We start from the raw sequence: 21,020 nt of genomic DNA on the forward strand, positions 1-21,020 counted from the left end.
GGCACCAGCCAGGGACAAACCCCAATGTGGGGAAACCCTTGATCAATTCTTCTTATAGTCTTCAATAGTTCAACAGAGAGAGATAGTACAATTTACAAATCTAATAATTTATAACAGCAGAAAAAGAGCCCTGACCAGAAAATTCAATGTTGGTCAACAGGGTAGATTTGACCCTCAGCAAATCAATCAACTTCGGCCTCCAAACAGCAAGATAAAACGGCCCTTAAAACAGTCAAATTCAACCTAGTCAAAATCTGGTCAAACAGCCTAGAAATTCGGTCTCCTAAAATTTCAACCTTCTGAAATTTCAATTTCCTAAAATTTCGACATCCTGAAATTTCGCTCTCCTGAAATTTTGGACATGTGGAGAGAGAGAAGCCCAAAAATCCGTACCCAATCAATGAGGAGAGAGAGACAGAGAATTGTGAAGATCAGTGTGTCCAAATGAGACTAAGTCACCTTCTATTTATATGCAACGTTGAGGATGAATAAACGTGACTGTTGGGCTTCTAAGCCTATATAAGTTTGTCGGCCGACCTTGACAATTTGACCATAATCAAAATAAATCCATAACTTCATTTGTACATGTCATAATCGGATGATCTTTAGATCAATCCCACACCTCTCAAAGAGAGGAATCCAAGAAAAAAATCAGTTGTCATAAATAAGATTACCCATGTGGAGTTTGGCCCTAGTTGCCAATTTTAACAAAAAGCAGCAACAAATTTCCATTTGAGGGTTTTGGTAGGGCACAAGCAGCAAAAAGAAAGGCAATGGCACTTGGTCCAATGGGCAAGATTTTTCAGAAAGAGAAACGAGAAGAGCTTGATCTCACCATTGCATCATTTTTCTATCAAAACTTCATATCCTTTAATGTTGCACCCTCACCTTTATTTATTGAGATTTGTCACGCTCTAACTCAAGGGGCTCCATCAGGGTATGTGCCTCCTAGAACAGAGAACCTTAGAACCACATCATTGACTAAGGCAACAAAAGATGTGGACAAAATGCTTGAGCCTATTAAATCAGCAAAGCCAACATCTAGGGTTAGTATTGTTTCTGATGGATGGACAAATCCAGCACGCCACCCACTCATCAACTTCATGGTTTCTTCCTTCAATGGTCCAGTTTTCTTGAAATCAGTATATGCACTTGGACAATACAAGTATGCACAATATATGGGTGAGTTGTTTATTGAAGTTATTGAAGATGTAGGTGTTGATACTTGTGTGAAAAGCATTACAGATAATGCACCTGTTTGCAAGGTTGTTGGCATGATTGTGGAAGCTAAATATCCACAAGTATTTTGGACACCTTGCATTGTCCATTCCTTGAATTTAGCACCTGAATCTATTGCTTCTAATGTGCTTTGGATTGGAAGTATTATTAAGGATGCACCGCATATCCACAACTTTGTAAAAAATCATACAAATGCCTTCACAATGTACAGGGAGTAACCAATCTATCATTGTTGAAGATTGCGGATACACGGTTTGCCTCTTCATTCATCATGTTGAAGAGGTTGAGGAAGGTCAAGACCGCTCTTGGGGCCATGGTTATTTCAGAGTTTTGGTCTTTTTGGAGAAAGACAAATCAAGCAGCCTCAAAAAGAGTGAAGGACACAGTGTTAGATGATGCTTGGTGGGAGAGGGTAGATCTACTTATTAAGATCATGGACCCTATCATTTCTTTGCTACGATTTGCAGATACAGACCAACCCATCCTAGCAGAGGTTTATGAGGAATGAGATTCCATGATTGAGTCTGTGAGGAGCATTATTTTACAGAGTGAGTGCCCCGAGTATGATACATCATCGAAGGCCTTCTTCACCACCATACAGGGTATTCTTGTCAGTAGATGGGATAAGAATTGCACACCTTCGCATTGTTTGGCTCACTCATTGAACCCAAAATACTATAGCCATGAGTGGCTGAATGGTGGACCTTCCCGCAAATTCCCTCCTCACATGGATGGTGAAATTTCACAGGGGAGGAAGGATGCATTGAGGCGGAGTTTTCAGGATAGAGCGTCCCTTGATGAGCTGGAGGATGCCTTTGCAGATTTTTCCACTGGCACTAGTGGATTTGCAAGATATGATGTGATCAAAGATAGGGGGGCTAAGAAGCCTTATTCTTGGTGGGCAACTCATGGGGCAACAAGCCCTCCTCTACAACAGTTAGCCATTAGGCTCATCTCTCAAGTGACTTCATCCTCTTATTGCAAGAGGAATTGGAGCACATATGGGAATTTGTATAGCGTCAAGTAGAACAGGCTTGACCAGTCCAGGGCAGAGACAATGGTGTATGTGCACACCAACCTTTGTCTTATTTACAAGCAAAAGGATGAGTGGTTGATGTTAAAGACAAAGATGTGGGATGTCTTTCCTGATGATATGGGTTTGGACAGCAGTGTTGAGTTGGGATTGGCCGACTTGGATCTTAATGAGCCTGTCATTTTTTATGATGGTGATATTGTAGAGGGGTCATCCTCCACACCAGCGGATGCAAAAATGGCATTGGATACAGAGGAGGAGGATGTAGCAGAGGAGAGGAGTGATGACCATGATGATGACAGTGATGCTAATTTTGATGATGATGATTGATGACTCATGAGCTACCTAAGTAGTTGTTTTGTATTTTCTATTTCTATTTGCCATTGGCATTGCTACTACCTATGTAACACATTTTGATTTTGATGACTTAATGAGAAAACTGCAATATCTTGTCTTTCTCCTATTGGATCATTGATGAGTATGTCACAATTGTATTTGTATGCATACTGTTACTTTGTAAAACTTGCATCTAGATGAAGATCTATGTTTCAATCAATGAATTTGTATCATGAATGAGAATTTGTGTAAGAAATATCTAAGTTTTAATATATATATATAGAATAATATATAATGTGTCCTAACGTGTCCTATTCTAAGGGGTCAACGTGCCCGTGTCCGACACTCGAATCCTCATGTTCTTCGTGTCTCGTGTCCCCATGTTAGGTGACTTAGGGTTGCTTCCATACGGATTGCTAATTAATCAATATGTACGAACAACAACAACCAAAGGTTTTGTACAACCTATACAATCTAACTTGCCAACTATGGATTTAACGCATAAAATTAGCAAAGAGTTAGTTATGATACCAAATGAAGTGAAAGCTAAAATTGATTTAAAGATTCAATTGGATATATACCAAAAAATATAAATATTGAAATGTATAAAATGAATGACAATTACAGTGAGCCTCATGATAGTGTACTTGCATGCATTGACTGGTCATAAGGTAAGAGGTGTGTCCTTTGACCTTTCGATATCTACTTATTAATTTTACTATTATTATCATTATTATTATTTATTATGAAAGCCAATTTGAGGTCAAACTCCCACAGGTGAAAGAAACTATGAAGGTGGCCAAAAACCAAAGCAAATAGGGTCTAAAAAAAATGTGGCCAAAGCTTGAGATCAAACTCGGCTCTAATAAAAGGCATGACTAAACATTGAGATCAGATTTTGTTCCAATACAGTGAAATGAACAATCGTTCATTAATTGAATATCCAACATAAGTACAACAAATTGAAATCATGAAGGATAAATAATATAGGTACAATTGACTAAGATACGATATAATAAATTGATTGATTTACAATAACTTAAGTGACTATATATATATATATATATATATATATATATATATATATATATATATAACAAAACACAAAGTGAAAGGTTTTCACGAAGAGTGATAAACCTTTGCAGTATATTATTATTATTATTATTATGACCCTTAGCAACATATTATTATTATTATTATTAATTAACATTTATTTGTATACTTTATGTTTATAACAGTTATGTAGTGAATCAATTTTCCCCCAAAGAAATAGCTTCACAAATAATGCCCCCCATCTTACCCAAAATTTCTGAATGGATGGCAAACCAATAGCACCAGTAACCCCAAAGGACCAGACGAGAATGGATCAGAAAACCTATGGATTTTGCACAAAAGCATCATAATGACTGAGCTAACCTTTGCAACTCAATGTATTGCAATACATATATTGCTTATATAAGATACATTTTACTAGAGAATATGCCAATGTAAAGCTTTCTAGATTTTACATGAGATGCAGCTATTGTGTTGTGAAATTTAAATCAAGTTCACAATACATTAAGATATAAATCAATGCACTATTTGGTTTTATGTCACTTTTTGCAACTTCATAATGTGTTTTCTTCAACAAAACTAGAAACTAGAATATAAGTATAAACAAATATTATTATGGTTTGTTTAGTACCAAAGAAATTTATCAAAATTTATATTCAATGCCTAGTAAGTTGGAGTTAACAAGACATAGCATTCTACAAGTTAAAATGATATGTGCAAACATATAATTGATTGAAATGTATTTTTCATAAAAAAGCACTCTATGAAATACTCTCATAAAAGAAGGTGAAAATTGATTGCAATTACCCAAAATTACTCTAACTACATCAAAACATATTGAAAATTATTACCAATCCTCTATCTAAGATATCCATGATCATATGAATGAAAAAGTCCCTACAAGCTTTTCTCTAAATTGTACAGTATCAGTGCAAGTGGATCTTAAATTTCACTCAAAAAAGGAACCAAAACCTAAACAGTACAAATCCTATCTCTGGCTTGAATCAAAAGCCTTCAATCATTGACCATTTACCTTAGTACCAAGTGAAATTCCTAAATCAGATAATCTCACAGTCATCCTCCTATGATATGTATCTAGTCAATAATAGAAAATATTAAAGAGATAAAAATACTGAACACAAACAGTCAACATAGCAGTGTTTACATACAGTAAACATAGCAATGTTTGCTAAAATCAGTAGCTTACCAATTAAGTTACAGCCTTGAGCACTTAGAAATGCAAACTTCTCCTGTAAGAAAGAGGAAATGCAAGGTCCATATTTTGTTTTTGAAAAATAGTAAAGTAGATAACAAAATAAAAGTAATTATGATAATTAAATTTAAACAATCTACTTTACGAAAAACAATTAAAAATAACATACATGTTCTAAGGAGGAAATAACATGGTATTGCTTGGGAGAATTTGATGAAGGATCCGCATCAAGACAAATGTCAGCACCATTTGATTTTAGGGTGCCATGCAGCTCATCAAATTGTTCAAGAGCAACAAGGTTGCGAGAGAGATATACTGTGAGTCCTTCGAATGCCATTTTCCAGCAAGCCTTGAAAGCAATAAGAGTACCTACCTGTAAAAGCTGCATGTTTTAAAGGTTTCCTTATTGTCAATGACATCTACAAAACTAAAGCATGCCTAAAAAAATCCACCTTGCAAGCTATTTTCAATTTTTCATCAATCAAAAAGCAGCAATTAAACATCTAGAGAGGACATTAAATAGTGGGATTTTTATCTTATCACAACTTCCCACATAATCAAATATAACACAACAAAATAGCCGATCTTCTTCTGAAATCACATTTCAGTACTCTATTAGGTGATCCTTACCCCTGTGTAATGAAGAGAAGCAATCAACCTAAACAGTTAAACCACAGGATGGAGAAATGCTACACCTTAGGTGAAGGGAAGAATTAGACTACGACACAGAGAAGCGCTACAGCATAGGCTAAGAGGAGAGTTGGACCATGGAGTTGGAGTAAGTCTTGGTTCTAAGAGATTGACTCAAAGGGTGGGTTTTAATAGTAAGGGCAATTGTGCAAACTAGTTGGAGAGCACCATCAACAGACAAAGGACAACCATATTTCAGACACTAAGCTAATTCTTTTATTACTAAATATTTAGTCTAAATCTAAAAGCCATGGCAAGATTAGCGAAGCAACTTGGAAGAGATGGCAAGCACGACTGGAGGCCATTCCAAAAAACCCTACGAGAGAAGTGGACTGGGGGCAATTTTTGATATAATATATATTTTTAAATATTACTATGCACTTATATTAAAATAATATGTGATGTCAAATTAGTTGCAAAATACCCAAAAATATGCATATTTGTGCTACTTGTAGATAAGATAAGATAATTCTATTAATGGCCACAATTACGTCAATGGGACTGCTAGGTACAAAAGTATTAATATATTGTGGGAGAGCAAAGGCCACTCCTACAAAAACCAAACATCAAATCTAATCTATGATGTAAGCTTTCTATACTAGGAAAGAAAGAAGTGCCACTAGAAGCCCTAGATATATGCAAGAACCGCTAAAGATTCAAAGGATAAAAATGAAAGACTGCCTAGAGGAAATGCAGGAGGAGGGAACAACAGTGGTAGAGTAATCATTAATCATTCAAGCATCAAGCATATATCAGTTACAAACATACAAATTCTTAAACCATATAATAGGAAGTAGAGCTGCAGTTTATGGAATGAAAGAAGCTATCCACCAATTATTAACACGACCAGAGAGTTATGTTTAAAAAATAATCCACCTGCATAAATTCTGAAATGATAATTTAACTGAAGTATGACAACCCAAAGATCCAAAATACAATTTTTTTTAAAAGGCCCTTCTTCATTTTCATAGGACCGTGGAGGGAGCATCGTGGGAGGATGGCAGGAGCATAGGAGGGATTGTCAAGAGCATGGGAGGGAGCACAATTCTAGGGTCTAAGAGCATCCAAGGGAGCCTCGCACTCTCGACATCAGCAGGAAACACACCATAAGGCCCTTAAGCGTGTTTTTGATTTCTAGGAGCATCTGAGGTCGAAGCGGTCCCAAGGAGGATGCTCCCAATAACATTGGCTTGAGGTGCTACACAGCCAAATCCACACAAGACAGATGGCAAGAACTATGACACTGGGAAATTCGATATAGAAACATTCTTGTGGTGAGATTCGAGAAAGCTTTGGGGCATCATATATTAAAAAGAAGCCCAAGCCCAATGATGTGAATGAAACAAGAAGCTTATTGTGGTGGAGATGGCTAAGGTCTTCTAATCATTTGTATGGCTCTCAAATGGCATAATCCTTCATCTACAACATATAGATAGAGAGCTCTCAAGAATATCAGATAGATTGAAAGTTTAACATGAGACATCTAACAAAACCATGTGTCTTCAATTGACAAACCAATGGTACTATTTTGAGATTATAAATTATAATTCAATAAAGAGTTACATCATCAGGTTCAAAATACATAAGATTAATTTATCATTGTGGGTGAAAGGATAGAGAACAAGGATCTTACCTCAGACACTTTTGATGCTTGAAGTGTTTTGTCGCAATCTTTTCATGTGTTTTTAACATGCCTCAACTTATCAACAAGAGAAACACCCTCGAAAGTTGACAAGCTACAAGGATTTCTCCTACAAAACTAAGTTGCATGGTACAGAGAAACAAAAATGCATATCTGAAACGGGAACGTGCTAGAAATATGACCACCAAAAACTCAGGAAACAAGGAAATGTGATCTATATATATATATATATATATATACACACTGGTGCAAAAATACTCGGCATTAGACAGCAATTATTAGCAAATTATATATTTTTTATTAATAATCATTGAATGATTTACAGTGAGAGAGGCCCTGGCTTAAATACAGCCATAGGTGCCTCTTTGTGAATGGGCATGATCTTTGATCAAGCCCTTTTGCCTAATTAGCTAATAATTATGGATTATTTTTTACAGAACATTGCCTCCATCTTGAAAATATGCTTTGTCCTCAAAGCATACATAACGACGGGTGTTGTTGACGAAACGCTTTTATCTCCCAAGAAGCTTCTTCTTTTGGTAAGTCCTTCCATTTCATCTGGTGTAGATTCCACCCTTGCGAGGCTGTAAGGGCTAGGCAACAAGCGCAAATATCTCAGCGTAGTCCACACCTTCCTTTTGAGAGAAACCTCAAGTAACACATCTAGCCTTAAACTTTTTAGCACTTCCATCACCTCCATGCTTGATCTTGTAGAGTCATTTCGAGGTGGCAATGGATTTTGTGAAAATTTCTAAACTAAAATTCTATCACTACAGCAACTGATTTATTTCACCTACTTATTATTCTCAATAAGTTATTTACGAAATTCCTTCAGCAATTATTAAAATGAATTCTACTACAGTTATCACATAATTACCCAAAGAAAAAATACATGCACAAAAATCAATCACATCGACACAGTTATTTCTGGGCAATTATCCCCGAAAAAACCCAATGTGGGAAAACCGGTGCAGCAAATGAGGGCTTTATTAATCTTCAATAGCAATTGCTTTTACAAGGAATGGTTTTACAGAGAAACTGAAAGAAAACACCTGAGACTTTCCCTCTGAGACCATCTCTCTCCTGCACATTGGTTTCCCGAAGTCTCTCTCCTGAAAACTAGAAGGTTCCCCAACCTGAGCTACTAAGGCTTGGTATCTGTCTGGTTGTCTTCGCTCCCTTTTACTATTCTTGGGTGCACCAATGAAGTCTTTTGCATCTCGTAGAATCTGTCGGAGTTCCTGGCTCTTTCTTCCACTAGTAGTAGGCACATCTATCAACTCCTCTTCTTCCTGAGATTCCTCCTATTATGAAGCCTTATCTTTAGGAGGATTTCTGGTGACTAGTTTCCGCTGGTTGAAGTGGTCAAACCAATGGCTCATCTTTCGACTGGTCCTCGGAAGACATTCTCGAGATTTTCTAAAAGCTCTATCCTCCATGAACTTTACATCCCTCCGAACTACTACCTTCCTACTCCTTGGGAGATAGACTCTATGCATTAGCATTCTCGCTATATCCCACAAGATATGCTTTCTCAGCAGTTTGATCTAATTTCTTTCTCTTCTCTTCGGGTATACGGCAATATGCTAAACTCCCAAATATCCTGAAATGACTAACTTCAGGTGTCTTCCCAGCGAAGACCTTCTCTGGAGTGATTTTGCCCAATGCCCTGTGAGGAGTCATGTTCTGAACATAAACTGTCGTGCTGCATGCTTCTGCCCACAGGAATTTAGGCATATCCTGATCATACAGCATTGCCCTAGCTACTTCCACAATAGTCTTGTTTTTCCTTTCTGCTACTCCATTCTGCTCTGGATTGTAGGGAGTTGTCCACTCTCTTTTGATGCCTTCCTTAGCACAATAATCGATGAAATCCTTGTCAACATATTCTCCACCATTGTCTGAGCACAACACTTTTATCTTCTTTCCTGTCAAATTCTCCACTAGAGTCTTGAACTCTTTGAATCAACCGAAAACCTCATCCTTGGTTTTTAGAAAGTAGATCCAAGTCTTCCTAGAATGGTCATCAATGAAGGTGACGAAGTATTCGGCACCAATAAGATCTTTTGTGGACATCGGTCCGCAGATGTCTGAGTGTATCATTCCTAGCACACTATGCGCCCTATTTTACTTCTAGAAAACGCAGCTTTGGCATACTCGCCCAGAGCGCACCCTCTGCATACATCATCCTGTTCAGTACTTAGTTTTGGAACTCCTAAAACTATTTTCCTGAGAATTCTCAAATCCCCATGGTGTAAGTGTCCCATCCTCCTGTGCCATAGCTCATTCAAGTCTTTGTCTCCATTACTACCTATCAGTGCCATTGGTGACTCTAGCTGTAACCTGTACATCCTGTTACTTCTGATTCCAATCTGAGCCTTCTTTTTCCAACTTGGGTGTTTGACATATACTTTCTGCTTAATGAAGAAAATGTCATAGCCCCTGTCATGAAGTTGAGATACGAAAAGTAAGTTCATCCCCAATCCCGGCACATGCAACACATTGGTTTCCCGAAGTCTCTCTCCTGCTTCGGTTTGAAAAACTATGGTACCTTTTCCTAATGGAGTACACTACCTTATTCCCCATGGTGATCTGAAAATTCATTCTTTCTTCCTAATAATCTGAAAAACATTCTCGGATTCCTGTGATATGCCAGAAAGCTCCACTGTCCATGTACCAAACCTCTGAGGAGGCAGAGCTTGCAAGGCAAGCAGCTTCTTCCAATCTAGAAGCTAACATCGAATATTCGTCCCTTGTGCATTCTTCTTGAAATTTGAGCGAGTCCCCTTGAGTAGATGCCTCTCCATCATGCTCTTGACCCATAATCGATTTTCCTTTCTTGTTGTCGGATCTCTGCTCTTATACCATGTGAAAATTTCTAAACTGAAATTCTATCACTGCAGCAACTGATTTATTTCACACACTTATTATTCTCAACAAGTTATTTACGAAATTCCTTCAGCAAATATTAAAATAAATTCTACTGTAGTTATCACATAATTCCCAAAGAAAAAATACATGCACAAGAATCAATCACATCGACACAGTTATTTTTGGGCAATTGTCTTCGAAAAAACCCAATGCAGTAAAACCGGTGCAATAGATGAGGGCTTTATTAATCTTCAACAGCAATTGCTTTTACAAGGAATGATTTTACAGGGAAACTGAACAAAAACCCTGAGACTTTCCCTCTGAGACCATCTGACACTTCGGAGACCCTGCTCCCACTTTTGCGTCACTCTAATTGACCCAACGTGGCACTGAGTGGCTCTACGTCAACCTGCGTAGGCTTTGTGTCTCTGCTCTGGACTGTGTCTCTCTTTCTGTGTTGTCTTCCACTGCCCCTGCATCACCTCCTCCTCGATCACTGCCTTCTATTGAATCCCTCCTCTTCCTCCACCCTACAACTCCCTCTCAAATCAATCTCCTCTTCCTTAAGAATCAAATTTCCTTGAGATACTGAGTATCTACTGGTGTATCTCCAAATGACCCTCAAGTCTTCTCTTATACTTTTCCTATTAATGAATCAACGATCGAGATTAAGTCCCTAATCAACAGCTAAGATTAAAATAAACTTGATCCTCATCTCTTAGAAGCTTCTCATCCTTATATTTATTAATACCCATTAATATTTTTATTTTCCTAAGTTTAGACTTAGGAACCCATTAAAAATAATAATTATTTTAATAACTCCTCATCCGAATGGAATTTCTCAAAACGATTTCTGGGTCTTGGAGATCTCATGTGCCTTAGCCTCTCCTCCAAATTTCAAGGCTAGAGCACATCAAAAGCTACCAAAAATCAACAGATTTGTCCTTGGGTCTAGGGAACACATCCCAGACATCATTCTTCATAATCGACTCATACTCTTCGTTCATAGCATCCTTCCAAACTTGATGCTTTACAACTTCTTCAAATGTACAAGGCTCAAATTGAACAATGGTGCTCATTACAGTTAAGTACCCTTGGTAACTATTCGGCTTCTTACTTTCACAAAATGTCCCCCTAGGTGCAACATGTCTCTCGGCATCTTCGAGAGTTTCCCTAAGCCATGAGGGTCTCCTTTTCGAGGAGGAGGGCTCATGAGGGGGTGGATCTATGGGATCCATTGGTTCTTCAACATCAGGCATCGTCTCATCCTACGATTCTTCATGTTTTCCTAAATCTGCTTCTTTGTAATCTTCCTAAGGGCAACATCCTCATTGAAGGTGACATCATGACTTATCTCCACTTCTCTTTGACTAGGCACATAGATTCTATATGCCTTAGAAGTTTCATTGTAGCCCACAAATGTTCCTTTCTTCCGAGATGCATCCAATTTGCTTCTCTTTTCTTTTGGCACATGAAATACACAAGGCTACCAAAAATTCTAAAGTGAGAAACATTAGGTTTCTTACCGGTGAAAACTTCTTCGGGAGTTTTGGTGTCCAATGCTTGATGAGAGCATCTATTTTGAACGTACACGGCAGTGTTGGCAGCTTCGACCCATAAGAACTTTGGAAGGCTTTGATCATGAAGCATGGCACGAGAAGCTTCTATGATAGAACAGTTCTTCCTTTCAGCAACACCATTTTGCTCAGGAGTATATGTGGTAGTTGTCTCCCTCTTAAGGCCAACTTCTCTACAATAGTTATTGAACTCATTTGATTCGTATTTGGTTCCATTATCGGTCCTCAATATTTTGATCTTCTTCCCTATTTGATTTTCGACCAAAGCTTTGAAAGAACGGAACCATGAGAATACTTCGACCTTCTTCTTCAAGAAATATATCCAAGTTTTGCGCAAGAAATCATCCACAAAGATAGCATAATATATATAATCTCCCAAAGAGTTCACAAGCATCATACCAGATAGATCAAAATGAACCAATTGCAATATGTCGGTAGTCTTGCTATCACTAGAGGGAAATGGTCCCCTTGTGTGCTTTCCTTTGGCACACCCTTGACAAACACCTTCATGTTCAACTTTAAATATGGGCATACCTGTCACCATCTTCCTTACATCGGGTAGATCATTATAATGTACATGAGCAAACCTTCGGTGCCCTAATTCGGATTGAAGTGATATGTCGCAAGACATAGCTCCCAATGGACTTCCTCCAACTTGATATAGGCTATCAACCCTAAATCCAAGCGTAAATGCATCTTTGAAATTTTTATTCCACACACGTACCTTTCCATCGATAAATGCCACCTTGAATCCTTTGTTCTCCATCGTCGAGATAGATATCGGGTTCTTCTTTAGATCGGGTACATATAGTACTTCTTGTAGATGAATGGCGTTACCTTGATTCAATTGAAGAGTAACATTCCCAACTCCCTTCACGGGATAGGTGGCATTGTCTCCAAGGATAATTTCCAAATTTGTATCCTTTTCAAACAGATTTGAAAGAGCTTCCTTATACCCAGCGAAGTGCCTTGAGGCACCACTATCAATCAACCAATTTCCCAAGGTATCCGGAGGAAAGGCAGTAGAGAGGGCAAATATAAGATAAAATTATTTTTGCTTGTTATCAACAACACTAGATTCATCATACCTGGTGTTTCTTGATCTCTTGGGAGGGCGACCATTTCCATGTTGAGTAGCAAGAGCATTCCTTTTTCCCTTGTTGTTGAACCTGCCATTCCTTTGATTGTTGTTGCCCGTGAATTTTGTTATTGTTGTTATCATCATGAGGTGTATCCCTTCTATTAGGACACTCCCTAGCACAGTGGCCAAACTTACTGCAAATGAAGCATCTTCCCTTCCTTCCATTCTTGAAACCCGGTCTTCCTTGACATTGCTTTTATGAACCTGCATTGTTCTTCTTTTTAGCACGAGCGGAGAATGCAGTAGGATCATTCAAATTTGAAGGCATATCTAGTTCCATCATCCTTGTTTCTTCTTGAGAACATCTAGTCAGCGATTCTTCAAAACCTAGAATCCTGTCGTTGTTAAGAATAGTAGTGTTGAACACATGCCATTCATGAGGGAGTCCTCCAAGGGCAATGAGAGTGAGCTCCCTATCAGCAATAGCTTCTCCAATCGAAAGAAGATTATTTTTTATCTTGGTAATCCTCATGAAGTAGGATTGAATATCTTCACCTCTTCCCTTATTTATGTCCTTCAATTTGTTCTTGAGAAAGAGAACTTGGTTTGCATTGCTAGCTTTGAACATGCCAACCAACCAGTCATATATCTCCTTTGATGTGTTCAAATCGGAGATGTAAGCAACTAAATTATTATGAATAGAATCCCTAGTAATCTTCTTTGCTTTAACTTCACCCTTCTTGTACTTTGTCTTAGCAGCAGCCGATGCATTTGAAGGAGGCTCAGAAATCTTTCCCTGCACATAATCCATAACATCCTGCTCTTCCAAAGTCAAATCAAGAGACATCTTCCATGCATGATAATCAGACTTATCATTGAGCTTGTCATCAGATTTGAAGTAGGATGTGGAGGCCATTGACTCTTGTCCTTGTCCAACAAATCTCTGTGATTTCTCTTCTTAGTGATTGCTCTTTTCACTCTTACTTGGGCTTTGTCTTCACCTCAGCTCTGATACCATGTTAATTTTAGATAACAATGGTATGTTCTATGCTTAAGAGCAATTTACTTCAATTTTTTTATTAGCTCAATATCAGTTCCCAAATTAGCAATCACATTAACATGACAGTAAGTGCAGATAGAACATAAATAAAACAATAGAAGACAAGCCAAGACAAGAGGACACAAGATATGGTGCCAGCAAAGGACAAACACCAATGTGGGGAAACCCTTTGATCAATACTTCTTATTATTCTTCAAAAGTTCAACAAAGAGAGAGAATACAATATGCAATATTCACTTGCCCAATCATTTTGAAATCTATCCAAACAAACAGCAGCGACAGAAAGCCCTAACCAAAAAGTCAATGCTAGTCAACAGGGCAAAATTTCACCTTCAAAACAGCTCGGTCAAACCCAATCAATTCGGCCTCCAACAGTCATCTAAATCAACCCAGAAAAGTCCCAAAAAACTCAGTCAAACTTGGTCAACACAAGTCAACGCTACAGTCAAACCCTTCTATAGTCAATGTTGGTCAAACAGTACAGGTTGCCTCAATTTCTGTGCCCAAAAATGCGACCTACCCAAACAGAAATTATCCCACCAAAATTGCAGTCAAACAAGATCAATGTTGCTGGTTAAACGTTGGTCAAACTTCCCATAAATTCGATCAACACTGAAACAGAAAATTTGTCTTCTTCTTCACACGTGTGGAGAGAGAGAGGAGCCCAGAAATCCATACCTAATCAGATAAGGAGAGAGAGATGTATGAGAAGATGAGTGATGGCCAAATGAGGCAAAGGCACCTTTTATTTATATGCAAAGGTTGAGGATGAATAGACATGACTATTGGACTTCTGAGCCTACATTAGTTTGTTGGCCGACCTCGACAATTTGTCCATAAACAAAATAAATTCATAATTCCATTTGTACATGTTAAAATGAGATGATTTTAGATCAATCCTACACTTCTCGGAGAGAAGAATCCAATAAAAATATGAGCTGCATCATATGATCTGTCCAAGGTGGAGTTTGGCCCTAGTTGCCAAATTCAACAAGATGATACATTTTGGCTCTAGAATAATCCTTCCTTCGGCATCTAAAGTCCGAATTGTTGTCTGCGTTGATTGATGTTCACCAAGTGCCCTTTTAAGGCAAGATACATGGAAAACGTTATGAACACGACTTTTATCTAGAAGGCATAAATTGTATGCTACTTGGCTGATCTTTTTGTTAATCTGGTAGGGTCCATAAAACCTTCGTGCCAATTTGTTTTGTCCCCTTTACTTTAAGGACAATTGCTTGTAAGGTTGGAGTTTAACAAATACCCAATCTCCAACTTCAAATTCTCTCTTGGTTCTATTTCGGTCAGCTTGCTGCTTCATATGATTCCTTGCATTATTTAGATTTTCTTTTAGAGTTTGGACGACTTTTTGGGTTTCTTCTAACTAGTTTTTAACAGTTGGAAGCTTTGTCTCGATGATAGCAAAGTCCTTCCATTTCAAAGGTTCATAACCATACAGAGCTTGAAATGGAGTCATTTTGCTAACGTGTGGTTAAGTGGAATTGTACCACCATTCAGCGAGATGTGACCACTGAACCCACTTATTTTGGTTGTCTGTGGCGTAACAACGTAAGTAGGCTTCTAAACATTTATTGACAACCTCTGTTTATCCATCCATTTGAGGATTGTAAGCTAAACTCATGTTGAGGTAGGTTCCTATATGTTTGAATAATTCCTTCCAAAAATTACCCTTAAATTTGGCATCTCTATCGCTCACAATGACCTTGGGAAATCCATCTAATTTGTAAACATTTTTGCAAAATATCTCAACGATTTGTTTTGTTGAGTTTTATTGCATCATTGCAATAAAGTGAGCATACTTGGTGAGTTTGTGGACTACTACACGAATTTTATGCTTACCATCAGACATAGGTAAACCTTCAATAAATTCCATTGATATTTCCTGCCATTTTTTATTCAAGCTGTTTAAGGGATGACATAGTCTGGGTGTCATAATATTTTCATTTTTATTCCTCTGGCATTAATCGCATTCGGCTACATATTTTTGAATATCCTTACTCATTCACTTCCAAAAAAATGGTTGTCATGCGTTATAGTAGGTTTTAAAGAATCCTACATGTCCAACTGACAGTGAATCATCTGACTATTTAAGTACCTTGGCTTTAAATTTGGAATCTGCATTCAGATAAATTCTTCCTTTGTACCATAGAATATCGTTCTTCCATTCAGATTTTGAATTCTGAGGAAGATTATTGATTATAGCACTTGTTTCTGGATTTTTTGCATATTCACTTCGAATCTCATTAAGCCATTCGCACAACCACTGAAATTGCAACTAATGATGGTTCTTCGTCTTTTCTCGACAAAGCATCAACTACTACGTTATCTTTCCCTTTCTTATGTAATATATCCATGTCAAAGGTAGCGATTTTTTCTATCCATTTTTGTTGTTCTGTAGATAGTGTTTTCTGTTGGAGGAGATGCTGAAGACTATTATGATATGTTCGTATTAAGAACTTACTTCCCAAGAGATATTGTCTCCATTTGGCTAATGCATGCATAATGGCAAGCATTTCCTTGTTGTACGTAGACTTGAGACATTCTTGCTTATTGAGCTTCCTACTTTCAAATGCAATTGGGTGACCATCCTGCATTAGTACTGCTCCTATGCCAAAACCTGAGGCATCACATTCAATTACAAATTGTTTTGAGAAGTTTGGAGTTGCCAATACAGGGGCATTAGACATAACTTCCTACAAGTTTTCAAAACATTTTTTTCCTTCATCATTCCATCGAAATGAGTTCTTCTTTAGAAGGTTCGATAGGGGTGCGATTATATGGGCATAGTTTTTAATAAATCTTCGATAATACCTAGTCAATCCTAAGAATCCTCTTAGCTTGGAGATATTAACTGGATTGGGTCATTCCCTTATGGCCTTGATCTTATTAGGATCTACTTTTACTCCTTTGGATATTATATGTCCGAGATATTCTACTTCTTCCTTCCCAAAAGTGCATTTGGACTTCTTGGCATAGAACTGATGTTTTTCTAATACAGTAAGAACTTGTTCCAAGTGTTGTAGGTGCTCCTTCCATGTTTTACTATAAATTAGAATGTCATCAAAAAATACTAACACGAACTTCCTTAGATATGGACAGAATAGCTAGTTCATGGTAGCTTGGAATGTTGTTGGTGCATTGGTTAAACCAAAAGGCATTACTTTAAACTCGTAATGACCTTCATGTGTTCGAAATGCAATTTTTGCTATGTCTTCCAACCTTATTCTAATTTGGTAGTACCCCGACCTTATGTCCAATTTTGAGAAGTATTTAGCAGCATGTAGCTCATCCAACATTTCATCAATAAAAGGAATTTGAAACTTGTTTTTAATTGTTATTTTGTTTAGTCCTCGATAATCGACGCATAATCTAAACGATCCATCTTTCTTTCGAACTAATGCAACTGGAGCAGCATACAAATTTTTATTTTTTGTGAAGATACCACACTTTAAAAGATCTTGGACTAGTCTCTCAATTTAAGTTTTTTGATGATGTGGATATCAATACTGTTTGATGTTGATGGGATTTGATCCTGTTTTGACTTCTATTGTATGCTCGATTTCTCTTTTAGGAGGTTTGGAATACTTTTTCGTGCTTTTGAATTAGCTCTTGGACTTATAGTGGTTCTTTGTTGTCCAGATTCGAAGTTAAAATTTCTAATTGATGACACTGTACTACATAAGCTGGCGCTCGCTTCCGAATCATTTTCATCACCTGAGATGATGATACAATTTGGTTCTCAGTTGGCTGGAACCCATATAATTTGTATTTCTGCCCTACCCATTTAAATTTTATAAATTGCTTTTGATGGTTGGTAGAGTAAGTACCAAGCGTTTGCAGCCATTAGATACCGAAGACCACATCCACTCCACCTAATGCTATAGTGTAGAACGGAGATTCTAAATTAAAGTCTTGAATCTGCAATTTGACTTTATGGCATTTCCCTACTTTTTCAATTTTCTTACCATCAACTACCATAACCTTCATGTTGGGCATGGGAAATGTGAAAATGTTGGGTCTCTTCACCATGGTTGAATCCAAAAAAATGTGGTTGTTACTGGTATTGATCAGAACCATTACATTGTTCTTCTTGATATGTCCTTTTAATTTTAATGTCTGGGGTTGTGATATACCTGTCATAGCCGATAATGATACTTGCAGAATGTTCTCGCCATCTAGTTCTAGAAAAGATTTTGGGGAATCTTCAATTTCTATGTCTGATTCATCATTGTCTAAATCATTAGTTGCTTTACATTTATACAGATTCTTGGTCTCTTTTCCTTTAGCACACCTATGTTTAGGGTCTTATTTGTCGCCATAACGTTTGCACTTGCCCTCTTTCATTCTTTGTATTTCCACATTAGTTTTTTCTCCTTCACGAAGATGTGGTGGAACATATTTTGTGTTATCCGTGTTCGCGGCTTGGGAAAATCTTTGTCTCGAATATACTCTTTCAACCTTCGGCCACAACGTTTTTTCGTGTGTATTTTCAGCAGCTTTTGCCTTTTGTCTGTCTGCCTCTATAGAAGTGATGTCATGAAGCTCAAGCTCAGCCTGGATATAGGGTTTAAATCCCGTAATGTATGACTGAATCAAACGAGTTTCTGATAATCCAGGTACTCGTGTGGCCAAAGTTTCCCATTCACAAGTGTATTCGTCCACATCTCCTTTTTGTTGCAACCTGGTGAATGCTGAGAAGAACTCTTCTTCCTTGACACCTTGGAACCTTTTAAAGAACGCATTTTTGAATTTCCTCCAACTAATCGCAACTGTCGTCTTTTTCCAACACATATACCAATTATACGCTTCGCCTTTTGCATGGAAGCATGCCTGATCTTTTTGTCATCATTGTCAATACCGTAAATCTCGAAATATTCTTCTGCTTTATTGAGCCAAGAAACACTGCATTTTTTGTTGCCGTCAAATTTGGATAGCTCAAGTTTTGCTCTTCGTTGATATGTAGCTATTGACGGGGCGAAGGAGTGTTGATTTTAAAACGATATATTGGTGTATGGATCCCAGAGCTGCGTATTTTGAACATTCATGTTGCTATTTTCTTCATTAAGTGTGGAAGATGTCTTTGGAGACTCGGGTTTCTCATGTGAGTCTGACGATTTTGACGAATCTGGAGAATTGAGATGTTGAGTGGCCTCATTCTGGGGTAGTTGCGCAAGCATAATCTTCATATTGTTACAAACACAGGTCAACATCACTATCACTTGATCCACCTTAACTTAAAGGTTTGCCTGATTCTTTTTAAATTCATTCTTGTTATGCTCGAGCTGAGTCTCTATTCTCTTTGCTGTGTCCTAGAGCACTTCGATTTTTTTGCCCTGTCCGGTCAATTTAGTCTCAAGCTCTAACAATCTTTTATTAAAATCGGCCATTGACATTGATGAAGCCATTGATTTGGTATGTGGCAGAGTATACTTATTCAGTTTAACTTTTTTTCTTAATTTAACCCTATTCTTTTCAATATACAATATATATTTTAATTTAATAATCGAATAAATATATATCACTAAATATATAATTAAATTATATAATATTTATATAAATATTAATTAAAATTTAATTAAGATTTATATCGTGAGTCGTGACTATATAATAAAATTATATATTATGATTGAATTAAAAAAAAAATGGTTTGTGTGAAGACATGATCGTGGGTCAACAAATACCAGATGGAGCAAAAGGTCACACGACCGGGGGTCAACAGACGCGAGGCAGACGAACGATGAGCAGAAAAGCGGTGAAGTGAAAATGACACAGTTTTGGAACAGAGACATCAGATGTTATCGATAGCAGGGCAGAAGGGTCGGTGGATGATGCGGCTTCACGTACGGGTGAGGATAACAGTGGACGACAGGGAGACGCAACGAGAAGAGATGGGCAATGGTTGCCAAGAAAGGACAAAGGAGCAGTCGGCAATGTTGACCCTGCCGCCTACACCTACCTACAAGTTCGTGAGAAAAGCCTTCAACCCCACAAGGTGTGGTTGATGGCAAGGAACTCAAAGAAGGGGTTGTCACACTAATCCCAACTCTCTCCGTTTGAGCTATCTCCTAAGTTAGCTAAGGTGGGTGGTCCCTAATGAAAAGTGAAGTTAAAAAGGATGTGAGTTTCTAGGAGACTTGTTAGAATTAAATAGATTATTTATTTAAGATTTATAAGCAAAAATTGATATGAGCAATAACCATCATAAGATAAGCATGAAATACATAAACAACCAGTGCCTTCCAAGTATTTGCTCTTTAAGAAATGAAATTGTATTTTGCTTAAAGTGAAGTGAAATGCTTTCAATTTGAAAGCCAAAATAACCTTGAAAAGTGAAACAATAAATAGTTAGCACAAGACATTATAAATGCTTTCAAGATCAATAAGTCTACAAATCAAAGCATGGAAACTATCTTGCTCAAAAGGATACAAAAAGAACTCAAATGTTAGACCAAGATGACAACATGCAATTAAGTTTGCAACCCAAAATAATAGTACTTGAAAGTGAAATCAAAGATTCATGACAATATGCAATTAAACCAAAAGATGAGACAATTTTCAAGTACAAAAAAATTAAACTTGTTGCAAAATTAAAAGAGATTACAATGCTTGCGTCCAAAGTGCCTCTTGAAATAAGATTTGCATGTGAGACTTTAAACCAAAGGAAATGTGATGGAATGTTGTTCTTGATTCATTTTATTAATTAGTGCTAAGGCAAAGTTACAACTGAACTCTAGCCCTCAAACCTCATCCTCGCCCAAATGTTTGGATCTCATAATGAGGAGTCAATAGAGGTAAAGGATCCCTAAAAGTCTATTCAACTGACTTAAGTTGGAGGTAAGTTTTAATGAGGCTTGAAACCTTCCTATACTAAAATGCCTAGATGAAATGCAAATTGTGTTAATTCCCCAAATTAAACTAATGCTTCATGCAAATGCTTCAAAGAGAAATAGTTTGCAAAACTTGAGAGCGTATGCATGTGGGAATTTAAATACAAGATTAGTAGAAAAAATTATGTGGAGTGAAATGTATTGATTTTAAGCATGCACAATATGAAATTTAAAAGCTAGAAAGCTAAGAAAAAAACTAAAAGCAAGATTAGGCCACCCACAAGAATCCCTCCTCTAAATGAGGAAGGGGGATGCCATGGAAAAAATCCCAAGCTCCCTCCAACAAATCTGTTTATCTTTTATTAACGCTTAAAGCG

The 21,020-nt window shown here is 37.4% G+C and overlaps 1 protein-coding gene across 4 annotated transcripts in view; it reads right to left on the reverse strand.

The window, feature by feature from the left end:
* The window catches only part of MEI1 (transcription coactivator), a 289,974-nt gene that overhangs the window by 222,851 nt on the left and 46,103 nt on the right, over nt 1–21,020 (reverse strand). For 2 of the 4 annotated variants that reach the window (XM_089392279.1, XM_089392280.1), the window contains 2 exons: nt 5,044–5,247; nt 4,869–4,911 (listed from right to left, as the gene is read on the reverse strand). In XM_089392279.1, coding sequence (XP_089248405.1) covers nt 4,869–4,911; nt 5,044–5,211 — 211 coding nt within the window. In that variant the 5' untranslated portion in view covers nt 5,212–5,247. Of the gene's footprint in view, nt 1–4,868; nt 4,912–5,043; nt 5,257–21,020 lie in introns of all 4 variants that reach the window. The other 2 variants (XM_089392278.1, XM_089392281.1) reach the window with 1 other exon arrangement.

Source organism: Pinus tabuliformis, chromosome 1_1 (genome assembly GCF_031772625.1).
Source record: "Pinus tabuliformis cultivar Carrire ecotype Pingquan chromosome 1_1, CPIR1, whole genome shotgun sequence".
In the NCBI taxonomy this organism is placed as follows: Eukaryota; Viridiplantae; Streptophyta; class Pinopsida; order Pinales; family Pinaceae; genus Pinus; species Pinus tabuliformis.